Consider the following 19,575-nt stretch of genomic DNA (forward strand, 5'->3'; position numbering starts at 1 on the left):
GTTCTATTCCCTGCAGCGGAAAGAGCGCACAAAAACCATTGTATAGTTTTATGTAACAACAACAAACATTACATATCTACGTATGATGTACAACATATACAACAACAGCAAACAGTATATATAATCTACAATATATACTTGTGAAGTTGATAACAACAACAAACAGTATGTATGATGTACAATATATACTTATGGGGGTGTTAACAACAATTATAAACAGTATATATGATGTACAGTATATACTTGTGGGTGGTGTTAACAACAACAATAAACAGTATATATGATGTACAGTATATACTTGGGGGGTTAACAATAACAATAAACAGTATATATGATGTTCAGTATATACTTGGGGGTGTTAACAACAACAATAAATAGTATATATATGTGCAATATATACTTGTAGGGGTGTTAACAACAACAATAAACAGTATATATGATGTTCAGTATATACTTGGGGTGTTAACAACAACAATAAATAGTATATATATGTGCAATATATACTTGTGGGGGGTGTTAACAACAACAACAAACACTATGTATGATGTACAAGTACATACTTGTGGGATGTCAACAACAAGAATATACAGTATATATATGTGCAATATATACTTGTAGGGGGTGTTAACAACAACAATAAACAGTATATATGATGTTCAGTATATACTTGGGGGTGTTAACAACAACAATAAATAGTATATATATATGTGCAATATATACTTGTGGGGGGTGTTAACAACAACAACAAACACTATGTATGATGTACAGTACATACTTGTGGGGATGTCAACAACAAGAATATACAGTATATATATGTGCAATATATACTTGTAGGGGGTGTTAACAACAACAATAAACAGTATATACGATGTTCAGTATATACTTGTGGGGGGTGTTAACAACAACAATAAACAGTATATACGATGTTCAGTATATACTTGTGAGAGTGTAAGAATGAAGAACAGTTTCATAAAAAAAATCTGGAAGATAAAAAATTTGAATAAGATGAATGACACTTTCAGATTTTCCATTATGCTCATGGACAAAAGGAAAATATGCTGTAACTATTATAATGACTTTTTTTTACCACTGGATGGATCACGCGCGCGTTATACACCTCTGTGTTACAATCAAAATCATAACTTTACCTTTTAAGTTTACAACACATTTGCAGACCTATTTATTTTGGCGTAGCTTTGTACATCAAAGTTAGATAATTTACGAAAGACATGTCTAAACATTGTACCAGGAGATTTATATGGCGCAAAAGCCTGAAATTAAGTCCCTTGATTTATAATCTGCCAATGAAGAGACTCGTTTTTCTGTTACTTTTATGACAAAGTTTCTTCTTTTACAAAAATGGCGTCGAAGACAAAACAGAAAGGTGAGACTTTAGCACCTTATGTTTTTAACCTTGTCTGTTTTGGGGTACCGACGTCTTTTTCACAGGTATTTTAAATATCATAGGCTTAACATGTGCAGTTAGATGAAGCAATTAAACCTCTTCATAAATAGTTAAAACAGGACACTAATGTGTGGTATTCGTAAAAAAACAACAAAAACTGTTGAGCAGTGAGCATTAAACCTCTGTGAATAAAGATATGTCGTGAAACTGGTATGAAGCATGGTTACATTTGTGGTTTTTATACGCTCATTTTTAATTTTTCATCTGATGTATAAGAACATGCCAGTCTAAATAACTTGCTCTTTGCCATGATTTTGAAAACACTGCATATGTGAATTACAACCTTTTCCAGATGAAATTCAGGAACACGAGTAAAGTGCAGATGGTCGATGTATTTTTTATAACACTGGTTTGCAAATGTATGTAATCACTTGCGATAAATGAAGCCGCATAACGTCCGCGATGATATATATGTACTTTAGTGCAGGCATTTCCATTAACGACCTCAGTTTCAGGCTTAATGTTCCTTTAAAAGGCTCTTGAAATTTTAGATTTTATTACGTAATAAAAACGTGTTTATTGTGTTTCATTCCTTTTAAAACAGATACAGTGCATTTTTTTTGTTTAGTCTCGCTCGTGTAGGTTTTCCTGATATTGTTTCTCGAGGACAACAAACCCTAGAGGGCGAGATACCTTACATTGTTCCATTTGTAAAAAGCGGTTATCAGTTGAACACCAAACACACGTACGTACAATGGTTGAACCCGTTACGTATGATTGGACAGTTCATAGGCCAGCTCGTACTGTCATGTAGATATGTTCCTCTGAGATGATATTGCCAGGTGTGATGTAGTTCACGCCGTAATGGTGGTGAACTGCGGAGTGATTTGTGTATTGTAGCAGCTAATCTACTTGTAACCGTACAAGCACATATTAAAGATGATCTAGCTGTGTAGTTTTCAGCTGTTTAAACTGTCGTTTGTAATAAGACAGGCTTGAACGTGGTTTGGTAGATTTACTATTGAACCAGTGTGGCTTCAATATGTGTCGTTGTCAATGCCTAAACGAAGAAGTAAGTATTGCAATTTCTTTGTAATAGTACAGACAAAGTAAAATGTCTGATGATTAACTGTTTCTAATTATATATATGAGTTAGTTTTGAGCGTTTTTAAATTATGAATATTCAAAGCCCCATCAAGTTCGAAATACCATTTATTTACACAGTAAACCCGGTATAAGGCGGAACCGCACGGGACCGAGTAAAATTTCCGGCTTAGAGAGTGAAGGTGTATTTGCTTAATTATATATAATTCTTGATCTGAACGTTACACTTGCTTGACTCAAGAGAAGTAAGACGTTTGTGAATGAAGTTATTATATTATTTATGCTATATTTTTGAGAATAAGAACAAAAATAGACATTCAAAATATACCTAAGTACACAAAATCTTAATCAAATTTATCTGAAGAAAGTGTCCATTTTCAACTGTTTTAATGGGCTTTCTCATGTGGATAAAAGAGAACGCCAATTCTACGGCCTTTCCATGAAGTTCATTTTCCCCCTTCATTTTTACATACAATTTGATAGCGTTAATATAACTTAACACTTGCGATGAAGTAGGAATTTCTATTTCCATAGTATCTTTTCCATTTTGTTCATCTTCTGAACCTCTCACACTGTTACCATCTTGCGATTCTATTATACATTTTAAATCAATTTCATCATTTTCTGTTAAAACATTTTTGTCAACGTTCAAAAAACTATCCGCGTTCACAGAATCATCTGCATCAATCTTCTCAATCAGAGTTTGGATTTCACTCAAATCGTCACAACAAACAGTTAAAAAAATAAGGGTATTTAGTAGCTTTTTTAAAAATGAGGGTATTAAGTACATTTTCCCTAAATTTTAAAATTAGGGAAGATAGGAATTTATTCTTTTCGTGAAAATTATTTAAAGAGTAAAATTTTGTACTTAAAAGACAAATATATTTCTACAAATTAGGGGTCTAATTTAACTGCAAAAATAATGACGGCAGAAAAAGAACAGAATATATTTAACCAATACTTATTGTAACAAAATGTCCGAGAATTTATTGATATTTAAACAAAGTATTAATCAAACAATAATTCATTGATATTTAAAGAAATTGTTAATTAAATAAGAAATTAATATTTAATCAAAAACGTTTTTCCGCCTTACTCAGGTTCTAATCCTAGTTGTTAATAGATGAGGTAGGTGAAAGATAGTTTTCCGTCCGCATTACGCAGGTTCCACCATATAGAGGGCCTTTTATAAGAAAAATCTTATGATAATGTTGCAAAATTTTGATAGTTCCTACGTGTACAGGTTTTCGCCTTATGCAATTTCCGGCTTAGACAAGTTTTACTGTATTTATATTTCTGAGTTTCTTCGGTTGGTAGCGCTTTTGTAGATTTAACTCTCCAGCTAACCTAATTAAAAATAAACAGAAATTGCATATGATAAAAATACATATAATCTTCAGTAAACTTTATGTTCATATATGTGTTTGTGTGTGTGTACTTATAGGCACATACATTAAGCATAATATTCTAGATATATCAGAATGATTTATGATTATCTATTATGCAAAATTAATTAACAATTGAAAGTTGTAAATAATCAAACAATTTAAAAACTTAAATCTACAAATTAGGTAAATGAGATTAAGCTTTCTTTCGAGTTTTGGTATAAAATAACTTTCATATGATCAAGAAACTAAATTGGCGTAAAAAAAGAGGCTCTTGTAATAGATTAGAGGTATTTAAGATATAATTGTAAAAATGTTTTGAACATTTTAATGGGCTCTGACATTGATTTCTAACATCAAACTAATGCTGATTCACTTTAAATCTTAAACTTGTGTTTAACCAAGTCTTCACATATTGTACATTTTAACACACAACACAGTTTTGAAAGCAGCAAGATAACAATATTTTCATTTTAAACATAATAGATCCATCTGTGTTTTTAACGATATGACATTTCACTAGGTTGTAGAGTAATGTCTTCTTATCTGTTTTCATTACTCTATTTATAACAAGGTAAATCGTTGAAGTTTTTAGGTTATCTATAGGCTACTATAACATTATTATTACTTACAACCCTTTTTATGACACCAGATATACAGGAGGTGGTTAAAGTCTTGTACTCTTTAATATCAACTTGTAATCCTAGAATATACGAAGAAATTTATGTTAACAGTACTCACTGACTATTAGTTTTTTGCACTATATACAAAATATGTACAGTTCACCTTGCTGAGGTATATGGAATATTTATTTTGAATTGCCTAAAATGGTTACTTCTAAAATAAGCAGAAAATCCAAAGATTGTATCGTTTTTCAAGCTTTTCAACAGTAAATTTATTTTTTTTCTATTTATAAGTAATTAGGCTTGTTGGTTACGTTCAACTTGCTGAATCTCGATGTCCTGGTAGGACAACGGTTTTCTACTAGTTGTATTTGTTTTTTTTTTTGTGTGTGGACGAACTGCTAAAACCGTTTATTTTAAAAGATTAGAATTAAGAGTTGATTTAGATCAGGGGTTCTCAAATGCTTGATTAGTTGCTCCCTCCCCGAAAGTATTTAAAGCTGTGACGACTACCCCTCACACATGTACCTACAAAGTGCTAGCAGGCTACTACACATGTCCAGAAAATAGCTGTAATCGTAATATTTTATGGTCTAGTGACCCCCTACAACACCCCTCACAGCTTGTGAAACGTTGATTTAAACTGTGCCTTACTTTCAAGTTGAAACGGTCATGACATGAGTTTCATTACACTAGATGCAGTATATTTATAATTATAAATTAATATTGAACATAAATATGGTATTACAGCTGTAGATTATTGTTATGAACATTATTCAGAATTTTATTTTTCAGAATTAACTTCCCCCAGTGGCTGAGCGGCATGTCTGCGGATTTCCACGCTAAAAACCGAGTTTCGATACCCGTGGTAGGCAGAGCACAGATAGCACATTGAATAGCTTTGTGTTTAATTCAAAACAACTTTTCAGAATTACTTAGCACTTTTAAAACTGTAACTGCGTAATTAATATTGTTTATTAATTGTTATATATATATATTTTAGTTACTTCAACCACAAGGTAAGAAGCATTGTAGATACACAAATGGCTCCTATCTATCATGTTTTAGTTGTGGGTTTATTAGAAGAGATTTAAGCTATTTTAATCTGTGAACGAAGTTCATGTTAATTATTACGTGCCGTCTCATTGGCTTAGATAGAGAGATGGTTGTTTCATTATTGTTTGGAAAGAAAACTAAATTGGTTTAGTTTTGGTCAAGTTTTGATTTATCCCAAAAAAATTAAATTTACTGCTTTAAAAGCTTATAGAACTAATGTTTTCAATATATTGATTGAGATGTCTGACATCTTTACAAACTAATGTTTCATAAAGTGACCGATTCCCACGCTTATTTATAATTTAAAAGTAACCATCCTACAACTGTACAGATTGTGTATATGGTTTCAAAGCTAATAATCAGTTATGATTATTACCAGTCAATACTACGCATACTCCAGGATTACAAGTTAAGTGAACACTAACAGTACATCCACCACTATAAGAATAACCGTAACTAGTATTAATGTCACTGTAGCTAATAGAGAATCCAGAAGCTTGAACCGTTTACTGTGTTATAAACATGATAGTGAAAATAGACTAGAATGTATAATTCAGTGTAGGAAGATAAATGTCTGTTCTGTAATTTAGGTTATATTAATAATATAGTAGAAACATAATGGAAGTGTTATTTTTAAAAACAAAGTGCTGTATTTTTGCACTTTTAGTAATTGTAATTATGTGTTCAAATGTACAGTATGTGGAGATAGTTACACTGGACAAACAGAATTACGTGTTATAATGAATTAACACAAATTTCTTATTAGAAGGTCCGGGTCAGAGCCCTTGAATATACAAAAAAAATCTAAAATTGTATTTTAAGAGCCCATGAATTTTCTTTCAGTTTTAAGATAATCAACAACAACAGAAGAAAATATTACCTTTATTAAAGGTTTTTAGAAACAATTTTTGGAATTACTGGAGTTTTATTTATATATCTTTTGGATTTCTCCTGTTTTTAAATTATGTTCCATTATTTACTGGCTTTATTTGTTAATGGATTTTATACTATGCAATTATTGTTTACATAATTTTTTAAACTATTTTATGTTTTTATGTATATGTATGCATGTATGTATGTATGTCTATCGACTCTGTTAGAGATGACATGTACTTGTTAATTGGTTCGCCAAAGAGTAGGGATAATTATAGTTAATAATTCATAAAACACACCATCGAAGTAAAAATTCGAACTTTACGTGAGACTCGTTGATTATATTAGATCTTTAGAATCGTTATTTTTTGTGTGTATGTACACACACACACACACAAGGCAACTACGAGTCTAACCCATGATTGATTGTTTCAATAAAAATTGATATTTTTGTTACGTTTTAATTAAATACAACAGTATTTCTTACAACTTAGTGGTGTTAACAGCTTTTCGTATTTTTGATTTCCAAATAATAGCTTCAACCGTATTTGCGTCATCTTCGGTTTCTGATAATAATGCCTCTAACCATATCTAGAAGAAAAAAGAATAAATACAGTTGGAAATTTAATGCAAGTTTATATACAAAAAACAAACGTTTGTAGTAAAACTTGGATAATAACCATGCTGATGTCAGTGGTTGTAATACTTTTATCCGCATGCTTTCAGATATACCAACACCAGGTGGGAAGCGATTCTAAAACGTTTGATACGTTGATAACAAAAATAGGCTAATAATGGTAAACCTATTCATTCTTCATTTTCTTTTCGTTATTGCAAAAAGTAATGCTACTGGTCTATCATTAGGCAAAACTCCTAATTATCTCCTCTCGGTGTGGATTCCTGTACGTGGTGAGGGGACCTCCCAGGGAAGGTTCTGTTCTTTCAGTTTACCTCCTCTGGGATCTAAACATCCACCCACGTGTTTGCCGTGAGTGGCGACCCGTGAATGGGAGGAGAGGATCCTGGTGTTTGAGGGGGTCCAACCCTAACACACCATTTTGGCCTTGACTTCCTGTAGACGGGCGGTCTTTGGGTGGCCTCCCCTTTGGTCAATCGGCTGGTCCACTTGGACTAGAGTCAACCAAGAACCAGTGTTGGAAGTTCTCAACGGGTGTTGTGGACATTGTGTCTGATGCTGGTGTTTGGGTATAGTGCTCACGAAACCCTGGCGTTGCTGCAATGTCCTTGCATGACATTGTAGTGCGTCCCCTCTCAGGGCTCCATGGTGGGTGGGGTCAATAGGTACCGAAATTTTTCTTTTTTCCAATGGATCTTCCAATAAAAATTTAAATAAAATAGTGAAAAACAGTCAATAGGTAAACGACCACGTCTTGAAGACTCTGAGCAGCAATCTTCAACATCTGTAACACCTGTACCCCATTTTCTTATATTACATTCTCTTTCAGAAAAACCTTTAGGGCAAATGTCCCCCTTTTTTATTCAGAAGGGACTAGAGGGACTTGCTGGCTCTTCAAAGTCAATAAAGGAGCTTCGATCTGGAGACATATTGGTTGAAACATCCACATGCCAACACAGTGAACTCCTCTTGAATTCAAAGGCAATTTGGGATGTACCTATTGAGGTTACCCCTCATGCTACCTTGAATTCATCACGAGGAGTTATTGTTGAGAGTGACTTGAAGAACGTTCCCGAGTCAGAGATTCTCGTTGGTCTCTCCAGTCAAGGAGTTTCTGCAGTGAGGCGCATCTCATGCGGCTACCTTGCTAACTCGCAAAGACGGAGTTACACTGCCGACAAATATCCTCGTTTTGACATTTACATCGCCACGTGCACCTGCCACCATCAAGGCAGGTTATCTAATTTGCAGGGTACAGCCGTACATTCCTCTTCGATGTTTCCAATGTCAGAGGTTCGGCCACTCAAAGACGTCCTGTTGTGGTTTCCTGACATGTGCTCGTTGTGGTGGCAAGGACCACGATGCCTAAAAGTGTCACACGGACCCACATTGTGTCAACTGCAATGGTTCCAACCCTTCCTACTTTCGTTCTTGCTCAAAATGGTTGGGGAAAAAGAGGTGCAGCGTTTGAAAACGACCCATAACATTAGTTATCCTGAGGCTCGGAAATTGCTGTCCGCCACTCCATCTCGCACATATGCTGTTGCACTTCGTTCCACAATTACAGTGGGAGTGCAGACAGATCTCTCTGTACCTCCAAGAGAATTGTTTTCAAAACAAATGAAAAGCCTTTTGACCTCCATGGTTAAAAAGGTTGATGAATCGACTTCTACACCCATCTCTGTTTTTCCCATACATTCCAACAAACCTCAAGATCCACATCCTTCGGTTTCAAATACAGGTATTTCTTCTTATACATCTTTTTCTCCAACCCCACGATGCAAAACAATCATTCGTTCGCGTCCTCAGTCACTGGAATCACATTCCAACAACAAAGACCTGCCCCATCGACCCAGGGCAGGATCCATGGAGGTCGATAGACCTCCTCCAAATAAGGACAGTAAGGAAAAAAGACGTGGTCGTAAATAGAAGGGTTCTACAGCCACTTCGCCTACCCGTCATTAAATATGGCTACCTTGATACAATGGAACTGTCGAGGTTTACGTTCTAATCTGGATGATATCAAAATACTGATTGTTTCCTACCATCCTGTATGTCTTTTCTTACAAAAAACATTTCTAAAACTTGCTGATACAGTCACCATTCGGAAGTTTTCTCTGTACAGAAATGACAGGCTGTGTGATGGACGAGTACATGGAGGGGTGGCACTATTGGTTGATCAGCATGTGCTCACCCTGTTTTTGTCACTCAATACACCCTTAGAGGCCGTAGCTATCTGTGTTTCCTTGGGTCATACCATCACTGTTTGTTCTCTCTACCTGTCCCTTGAAGAGACATATGATCAATCAGACCTTGATGCTCTCGTTGAACAGTTGCCGTCTCCATTTCTAATCCTAGGGACTTTAATGGACATCATCCCCTCTGTGGAAGTGCTGTTATTGATAGGAGGGGTCGCTCTGTAGAGCGTGTATGCCCTCTGATCACAATCTTTCTCTCTTCAATACTGGTTCTTCCACTTATTTTCACGCACCTAGTCAGTCCTTTACCGCTTTTGATCTCTCGGTTTGCTCTCCTTCATTATTCTCCCATTTTTCATGGAGGGTTGACAGTAATCCACTAGGCAGTGATCATTTTCCTATACTTTTGAGAGAGACTGGCTGTGGTCGATGCCACCCATCCGCGTGCCCAGGTGGAAGCTGGATCAGGCAGACTGGTCCACTTTCACTGCTCTCGCAGAACTTGATCCTGCCATCGTGAATCAGCCATCAATAGACGACTGTGTGGCAGCGGTAACTGACTCTATTATACAAGCAGCTGCTCAGTGTATTCCTAAAACCTCGACACGTTTTCCACGATATCCTCGTCCGTGGTGGAATCCTGCTTGCCACTTGGCACGGAAGGCTCAAACACGGGCCTGGAATACTTTCCGTAGATATCCCACACTTTCGAACTGCAACGCTTTCCATCGGGCCCGTGCACATGCTAGGTGGGTAAGACGTCAAAGTGAGAAGGAATCTTGGATTAAGTTCACAACTAGCATATCTTCTGCCACTGGTTCCAAGGTCAGTTGGCACTACAATTCTGTCCCCCTCTCCATCTTACTCTCTGATGTCCAAGAAGTAGCTGATGTCCAGAGCATCGCCGATACTCTAGGTGAAAGCTTTTGCCGGGTATCTAGCACTTCTGCTTGTTCCTCCACCTTCTTGGCCATCAAGACTCGGGCGGAGCGTTCACCTCTTTCCTTTCGAACTGACTATCTTTTTTACTACAATTGTTCCTTTACACTGGTGGAACTGAAAATGGCCCTTCATCGGTCTGGCAGTACATCTGTTGGACCTGATGAAGTACACTATGACATGCTGTGCTATCTCTCTCCTGCTTCTCTTGCTATTCTTCTAATTGTTTTTAACCGGATCTGGCAGGAGAATGTTTTTTCCTGATGCCTGGCGCCAGGCTATTATTTTACCTTTTTCTAAACCTGAGAAAGATCCCAAGATTCCTTGAAACTACCGTCCAATTGCTTTGACGAGCTGTCTCTGTAAGACCTTAGAGAGGATGGTTAATGCTCGTCTTGTTAGGTTCCTTGAATCAAACAACTACCTCTCGCCCAACCAGTGTGGTTTCCGACGACAGGATTCCACCACGGATCACCTAATTCGACTTCAAACATCATTCAGAGAAGCCTTTATCAAACGCCAACATCTTGTTTCAATATTCTTTGACATTGAGAAGGCTTATGACACAACATGGAGGTATGGCATTTTGCGAGGCCTCCATATATATGGGTTACATGGCCATTTACCTATGTTTATTAAAAAAATTTAATGGAGAGGAGATTCCAAGTTCGTGTGGGTTCGACACTTTCCCATTCTTTTGTACAGGAACTTGGGGTCCCTCAGGGCTGTGTTTTGAGCGTCACACTTTTCAGTATAAAGATAAATGCCATCACTGAACAACTCCCTCTCACTGTTGCAAACGGGCTCTATGTTGACGACTTTCACATCTCGTATCAGTCGTCGAACATGAGACATATTGAGTGGCAACTACAAACTGCGCTTAATCATGTACTGAAGTGGACCACGGCAAACGGCTTTAATTTCTCTCTCTCTAAAATCATTTGCATGCATTTTTTGCCGCCAATATGGTATTCACCCTGATCCTGAACTCCGTATCGGTGAAGTTTTGCTGCCAGTGGTCCCTGAGACTAAGTTCTTGGGGCTTATCTTTGACCTTAAGCTGACCTTTATACAACACTTAAAGCAGCTACGGGTCAAATGCACAAGAGCATTGAACATCCTCCGTGTCCTTTCTACTGCCAGTTGGGGAGCGGATCGATGTTCCATGTTAAAGATATATCGTGCTCTTATTCGTTTAAAACTCGACTATGGATCAATGGTCTATGGCTCTGCCAGACCCTCGGCCTTAAAGATGCTAGATCCCATTCATCACCAAGGACTTCGACTCTGCACTGGGGCTTTCCGTACCTCTCCAGTTCAAAGCTTATATGTTGAATCTCATGAACCTTCTCTGCACCTTCGCCGCTTGCAACTATCTTTACTATATTCTTCGAAACTTCGTTCCTTACCAAAGCATCGCACCTGGGGATGTGTTTTCCTTCCTCAGTGGGCCTTACCTTTTCGAAACAAACGATCTGCTATTGCTCCTTTTGGCCTTCGCATCCAGACGCAATTGGATGAATTGGGTCTGTTCTTGGAAAACATTGCAGAATCCACTGGTCAGCCCATCTCCCCATGGCTTATTACAGCCCCCAAATATGACCTTTCCTTAAGTCATCTGAAAAAGGCAGATACTTCCCGATTGGAAGTACCGTCTTTTATTTGCTAAACATCTTTCGAACAACCTTTCTATTCCAATTTATACGGATGGTTCAAAATCAGGTGACTCTGTGGGCTCTGCCATGGTTTGTTGCAGTTCAGTGGTTGTGCGCAGAATCCCCGCTGCAGCTTCTGTATTCACTGCTGAACTGTACGTCATATCTCTTGCCCTGGATCATATTGAAGCTGAGAAGTACTCCGACTGCACTATTTATACTGACTTCCTTAGTTCTCTACTAGCCCTGGAATCACTTCCAGTTGGCTCACACCCTGTTCTCACTGATATTCAAAACAGACTGGCCCATTTCTCATTAACGTCTACTTCTATCTAGTTTTTCTGGACACCAGGCCACGTTGGTATTCGCGGGAACGAGCTTGCAGACACGGCAGCTAAATCTATCTGCTCTGGCACTATTACCACTGTGCCTATTCCGTACATTGACTATGGTCCTGTATTCAAGGCTTGGTTCCGTGCCAGCTGGCAGTCCACTTGGAGTGAGCAACGCAACACAAGCTTTTTCAAATAAAACCCTATATTGGGCTTTGACCATCTAGCTTCCGTAAGATTCGGAAGGAGGAAGTTGTTCTAACTAGACTACGCATTGGTCACAGTTTTTTAACTCATTTTTTCTTTTATCTAGAACTGATGCACCAGTGTGTAGTTTGTGTAACACTCACATCACTGTAAGCCAGATTTTACTTTCTTGCCATCGTTACGACTCTCAACGACGGCACTATTTTAAACATGTTCTGTCCCTGGGTTTGTCTGTAACATTGGACAGTGTTATTGGTGATAGTGACACTGCCCACCTTGATAAAGTTTTTAGTTTTTTAATGGCCATTAATCTTTTTTAACCTCATTTTTAAGTAGTTTGATATTTATTCATTACACCTTTTTAATTGTGGTTTCCTTTTCAGTCTCAATCTCTCTAGTTCAATTTGACATTGAAAAATGACCAGAACATTAAATAACTCGACACCAGGACTGGAAAGTCCAACTTCAGGTGACTAACGCTGCAGTTTGAACTACCCGTTAGTCGTTCTGGCGAGTTGTTATTACACTTTTGCTACATGTCATTTAACACTTTTATTACTTTACCTTTTAGTACTGGCCATAATGACACATAACCCGGAACCAGGACTGGAAAGACCAACTTCAGGTGACTGACGGTGGTTCTTATACATACCTGTTAGTCTTCCTGGCGGGTTATGATCATTACCATTCTGCTGCAGGAAGTCCTTTACAACTTTGTAGACTGGATGTCAACATTGGTTTTATGACATTTTATGTTTTAATTGCTGTTTTGTTTTTACCTTTGTTTCCTTTTACGAATTTTACTACATTTACTTTACTTTTACCTTTTTACTGGACATTATTACGATTTTGCTCTTTGTCTTTTGACACTTTTCTTATTTTATATTTTGATAATGGCTGTTTTTACACATAACCCGGAACCAGGACTGGAAAGGCCAACTTCAGGTGACTGATGGTGGTTCTTGAACTTACCTGTTAGTCTTCCTGGTGGGTTATGATCATTACCTTTTTTGCTGGAGTAAGTACTTTACAACTTCTTTTACTCTGCTTTCTCTCTTACCATTGTAAACTAGGTGTCAACATTGGTTTTATGCTTTTTCTGTTTTTCATTGATGTTTTGTTTTACCTTCATTCTCTTTTATGTATTTTACTACATTTACTTTATTTTTACTTTTTTACTGGACGTTTGGCGCAGATAGCCTAGCTACATTGTGCCATAAAACACAAAATCAGTCAATCAATCAAACTTAATTATCTATCTAACCAATTGTTATGTTATTCATTTAGTTACTAGAAAGTATCTAATACCAGACATAATTGGGTCGGAAGATTATTTGTGGATCGTTATAAGGCTTATACTCCACTTGGTGACTTTGCATTAAATTTTCTCGTGTTAGAAATTGAATCCATTTCCTAAAACGATTTGTTATATTACTGTAAACAAAGAAGCGGTAATAGTGTCATGGAATGGCGAGTATATTTATTTTGAGTAAATCTTTATCTTCTCTTCAACAATAACCAGTATATACCTAGCTCACTGCGCTGCATTTATTATTTTTGAACAATACACATTTTATAGACATCACAAAAAATTTCCATTCATTCAAACGTGTAAACATTTTAGCTCGAGCCCATTCAACTTGTTTCTGTTCTTTGTTGATATTGTTGATGTATGGACTTATTAAAGTAGGTATTAAAAGTTTATATGCAAAAACGGCTCGTTTGGGCTGAGAAAACACTTTACATAGAAGAGCGAACAACGTTTCGACCTTCTTCGGTCATCGTCAGGTTCACAAAGAAAGAGGTAACTGACCGGAAGCTGACCACATGTTTGAAAGGGGTTGTGTAACTGTGTGTCGAAATGTAGAGGGCGGTATTAGATGTTTGAATATATAATTTTTTTTATTATATTAATATAGGTATAAAGGCGTTCCTTTATATTGGTTTATTTTGGGTTTAAGTTGTTGAATAAGTAAGGCTTCTTTAATTTTACGTTTGTTTATGTTTTGTTTCTTTATTTAGTATTTGAGTGTTTTTTATGGTTATGTTGTGTTTATTTGACTTGCAGTGTTCGAAAACGTGTGAAGGTGACTTTTATGTTCTTTGAATCTGGTTTCCATTTTCTACTTGTTTCTCAATATAGAAGTCGTGGCAGTTATCACATTGTATTTTATAAATAATGTTGGTGTGGTGTTTGTCAGTGTAGTTTTACATAGTATAGACCTCAGTTTTGTGCCGGGTTTTGAATAAATTTGGTATTAATTGAATGTCATATTTTGTTACTAATTTTGCCAAATGTTGGTTATTTGTTTGCTGATGTCGGGAATATATGGTATACAGCAGTATATGGTTTCGTGGTTTTTTTGATTCGTGAGCTGTATTTACTTTAGTTGGTTGATTTTGCTTTCTGTGTAGGTGTGTGCGTATAATGTTTTCTACGGTTTGTGGAGGAACTGATGTTGGTGAAGTATTGTTTTATTTTGTCTAATTCATCGTTAATTTTATCTGGTGAGCATAGTTTTATGGCTGTGTTTATTTGGTTTCTTAGTATGTTGAGTTTTTTTTTGTTTCATGTGCTGAGTCCCAAGGAATGTATAGTCCAGTATGGGTGATTTTTCGGTGGATTTCTGTTTGAAATTGTGTATCAGTTCTTGTAATTTTGAGGTTAAGAAATGATATTTGATTGTTTTCTTCCTGTTCACATGTGAAGTTGATGTTGGGATGTATAGAGTTAATGTGATTGAAAAAATTAAGTATGTGTTCTGTAGATTTGAATCCCGCAACCGTGTCATCTACATATCTATACCAGTATAGTGGTGGATGTAATGCTGTGTTAATTGCTTGTGTTTCAACTTGTGTCATAAAAATATTGGCTAGAACTGGTGATACTGGGTTGCCCATGCTTAGGCCGTTTGTTTGTATATAGTTTTGGTTGTTGAACATGAAGTTTGTCTTTATCGTGGTGAATTCTATGAGGGTTGCTAACTGGGCTACATAGCATGGGCATTCTCCAAATATGTAACATCAGCCAGCTCATTTATCAAAGACTCTTTTAATTTCAAGTCTAATCTAAATCAACTTAATCATAAAGCCTTAATGGCCAGTTTCGATGTTATATCCCTCTTTACAGAAGTTCCAACCACTGAAGCCTGCAAGATAGCCTTAGAACTCTATATCCGAGACCCTAACCCAACTATAGAAATTCCCAGTACCAGTTAGCAACCCTCATAGAATTCACCACGATAAAGACAAACTTCATGTTCAACAACCAAAACTATATACAAACAAACGGCCTAAGCATGGGCAACCCAGTATCACCAGTTCTAGCCAATATTTTTATGACACAAGTTGAAACACAAGCAATTAACACAGCATTACATCCACCACTATACTGGTATAGATATGTAGACGACACGGTTGCGGGATTCAAATCTACAGAACACATACTTAATTTTTCAATCACATTAACTCTATACATCCCAACATCAACTTCACATGTGAACAGGAAGAAAACAATCAAATATCATTTCTTAACCTCAAAATTACAAGAACTGATACACAATTTCAAACAGAAATCCACCGAAAAATCACCCATACTGGACTATACATTCCTTGGGACTCAGCACATGAAACAAAAACAAAAACTCAACATACTAAGAAACCAAATAAACACAGCCATAAAACTATGCTCACCAGATAAAATTAACGATGAATTAGACAAAATAAAACAATACTTCACCAACATCAATAAGTTTCCTCCACAAACCGTAGAAAACATTATACGCACACACCTACACAGAAAGCAAAATCAACCAACTAAAGTAAATACAGCTCACGAATCAAAAAACCACGAAACCATATACTGCTGTATACCATATATTCCCGACATCAGCAAACAAATAACCAACATTTGGCAAAAATTAGTAACAAAATATGACATTCCAATTAATACCAAATTTATTCAAAACCGGCACAAAACTGAGGTCTATACTATGTAAAACTACACTGACAAACACCACACCAACATTATTTATAAAATACAATGTGATAACTGCCACGACTTCTATATTGAGAAACAAGTAGAAAAGTGGAAACCAGATTCAAAGAACATAAAAAGTCACCTTCACACGTTTTCGAACACTGCAAGTCAAATAAACACAACATAACCATAAAAAACACTCAAATACTAAATAAAGAAACAAACATAAACAAACGTAAAATTAAAGAAGCCTTACTTATACAACAACTTAAACCCAAAATAAACCAATATAAAGGAACGCCTTTATACCTATATTAATATAATAAAATAAATAAAATTATATATTCAAACATCTAATACCGCCCTCTACATTTCGACACACAGTTACACAACCCCTTTCAAACATGTGGTCAGCTTCCGGTCAGTTACCTCTTTCTTTGTGAACCTGACGATGACCGAAGAAGGTCGAAACGTTGTTCGCTCTTCTATGTAAAGTGTTTTCTCAGCCCAAACGAGCCGTTTTTGCATATAAATTTCTCAACAAGTGGGTTTCTCGTCATCACTGAGGTATTAAAAGTACTTTCTTATTAAGGTGTACTAAATAAACAGTGGTTAAAAATACGCACCAAAAACCCCCTGACATTACTCTTCAGGTGTTGACTCTCCAAATTCTTTTTCAACTTTTCTACGATTTCCATCAGAAAACTGGATTATATTATTTTGCTAAATAATTTCAAAACGTATTTTATTTTAACTGTAAAATGAACACTTGCACAAGCTTTAAGTGGTCCTGGATGTTATATTTAATAATTTTGTTTTATGTTAGATACAATTTTGTTTTCTTCACAAACTTGGTTTATCCAAGGGGGGATAAAATATTCAACACCATCTCTGAGAATATTTGGTGTTTGTGGTTGAGTTCGCTAAGATTTTGAACCTATCAAATGCTTTCTCGAATAAATTTATGTACAAACAGCGTAAAAATGTTGAATACAAGTACAAAAAATCAAGTAAATGTTTTCCTAGTACACAGGAATGGTGTAAGAAAGTAATGTTATGCATTGGCTACAGACTTAACTAAAAGCAAGAAACATAATACACACCACCCTTCACTTTATTGCAATTTATTTAGTTAGAAATTGGTTTGTTTGGAATTTCGCGCAAAGCTACACGAGGTCTATCTGCACTAGCCGTCCCTAACTTATCAGTGTAAGACTAGAGGGAAGGCAGCTAGTCATCACCATCCGCCTCCAACTCTTGGGCTACTCTTTTACCAATGAATGGTGGGATTGACCGTTACATTATAACGACCCCACGGCTGAAAGAGCGAGCATGTTTGGTGCGACTGGGATTCGAATCCGCGACCCTCAGATGACAAGTCGAACGCCTTAACCCACCTGGCCATGCCGGCCCATTTAACTAGAAATAAAAATATTTTAGTATGACAGTATCAGGGTCAACTAGATCACTATTCTTTTCATCAAGGACTTGATTCTTACGTGGTAAAAAATAATGCCAAAAATTTAAGTTATGTATTACAAATTGCTGATTATGCAGGAAGAATAAACATTATGCACTGATTATGCAGCAAAACGTACAAGTATATAACCTTACCAAAGTAAAAACAATTTAAAACAATAACGTTTCAAATATGGTAAATGCAATTCCACTACCATCACTGTCTTAGCTTGTATTTTATGGAATAACAATAGCAAATACATTTTTAGTCATACGAAATTTTTGACAGGCCAACGGGCTCCATGTTCGAAAAAACAGTCATAACTAAGTCAGAAATTGTAAACCTGTAAAACGGACACAGATTTGACTTTATTAAGTCTAAAAAATTGATTCTTTGATTATATGGTTAATCATTAATTTTACAGTCGTACTTAGACTGCGTAAGAAAATATCGCTGTGGCGTATTCGTGTTACCTTCGAGATCTTAATGAGTATCAGTCAACAACTAAACAGTTATGCATTCTTCCCCGCCAAGGTTACGTTGAAGACAAAACCATTCTGTCGGATCTTCCCCGCCGAGGTGTACGTTCCGACAAAATGGGTTTGTCATGAAGTTACTGCTGATACTCTTTTTTTAATCTCACATTTAAATCAGTTCATTAAAACCTGTTTTGTAAGTTATTATAGTAGTTTAGCTTGTAGTAAGTTTGACTGACTTCTACTAGAATAAAAACATGGAGTTGAAACAAAATAATTGGTTTGCCCACTTGGCGTTAAGTCGTTAGATGTGTAAATATTGCTTGAAAGGGCTTTAGAGTTTTATATTACGTCATAAAAATGGTCCCGTTGAGTAGGTGTTTTCAAGTAAAAATGAATAACTTGACTTGTGTTTTTCTCAGACACTTTGTTACCGATAGGTGTTAACTTTCTGATTGAATTTGGTTTGTTTCTTGTTAATTGCAAAGCTATACATTGGGCTATTTGTGATCTGCCCACCAGGGATACTGAAGTCCGGTTGTTAGAGTTGTAAGCCTGTAGACATACTGCTGAGCCACTGGGGGAGAGAGGATTATAATTTTAAATTATTCTATATGAGAGAGCTTACATGTATGACACAGTTCTGAAGTTTAGAGCTTACACTGTTATAAGTGAAGCACGTAATAACATGTAAAACCAGTTCATGCTTTCAATAACAAACACACATATGTAAAAAGAAAGCAACAGTTGTGTTAGTTGAAACGCACGAAACGGAAGATATGTAGCAGTTCATCATATGTGTTCCTTTCATTCTTTTTTTTTTAGTTGGAACACATAACGTCTATTTCGGGATGGTAAAATTTCCTGATGTATTGTCGATTTCTGTGGAACGTTAACTGTGGAATTTGAACACTAAAGTAGGACATTTAGTACTAAAATAGAACAACGAGAAATATTTTCAAATGATTGTTTTTATTGGTTTTAAGCATAAATGTTCGAAATTTTATGGTCGTTTGAAAATTGCAATTTCGACTACATTTTCTTTCGGAAAATTCCACCCTTTTCCAGGTCTTTTTATCTTCATTTTCTTTTTTTTTTATTACAATAAATGAAAAATGTTTTACCATTTATTTGGTTTTGGATGAATACTTGTGTTGATATTTTAACAAATATAGATTTCATAATGAAACGCCTTCCAACAAGTACGGATTTTATAACGAAACACTTTCCAACAAGTAGAGAATCCA

General features: G+C 36.1%; 1 protein-coding gene across 10 annotated transcripts in view; it reads left to right on the top strand.

The window, feature by feature from the left end:
* Window positions 1–2,254: 2,254 nt before the first annotated feature.
* LOC143235125 (uncharacterized) overlaps window positions 2,255–19,575 on the top strand; it is a 332,951-nt gene continuing 315,630 nt past the window's right edge. For 6 of the 10 annotated variants that reach the window (XM_076472965.1, XM_076472962.1, XM_076472967.1 and 3 more), the window contains exon 1: window positions 2,257–2,477. In XM_076472965.1, the coding sequence (XP_076329080.1) occupies window positions 2,448–2,477 (30 nt within the window). In that variant the 5' untranslated portion in view covers window positions 2,257–2,447. Of the gene's footprint in view, window positions 2,478–19,575 lie in introns of all 10 variants that reach the window. The other 4 variants (XM_076472961.1, XM_076472966.1, XM_076472974.1 and 1 more) reach the window with 3 other exon arrangements.

This window comes from Tachypleus tridentatus, chromosome 12 (assembly GCF_004210375.1).
Source record: "Tachypleus tridentatus isolate NWPU-2018 chromosome 12, ASM421037v1, whole genome shotgun sequence".
NCBI classification, from domain to species: domain Eukaryota; kingdom Metazoa; phylum Arthropoda; class Merostomata; order Xiphosura; family Limulidae; genus Tachypleus; species Tachypleus tridentatus.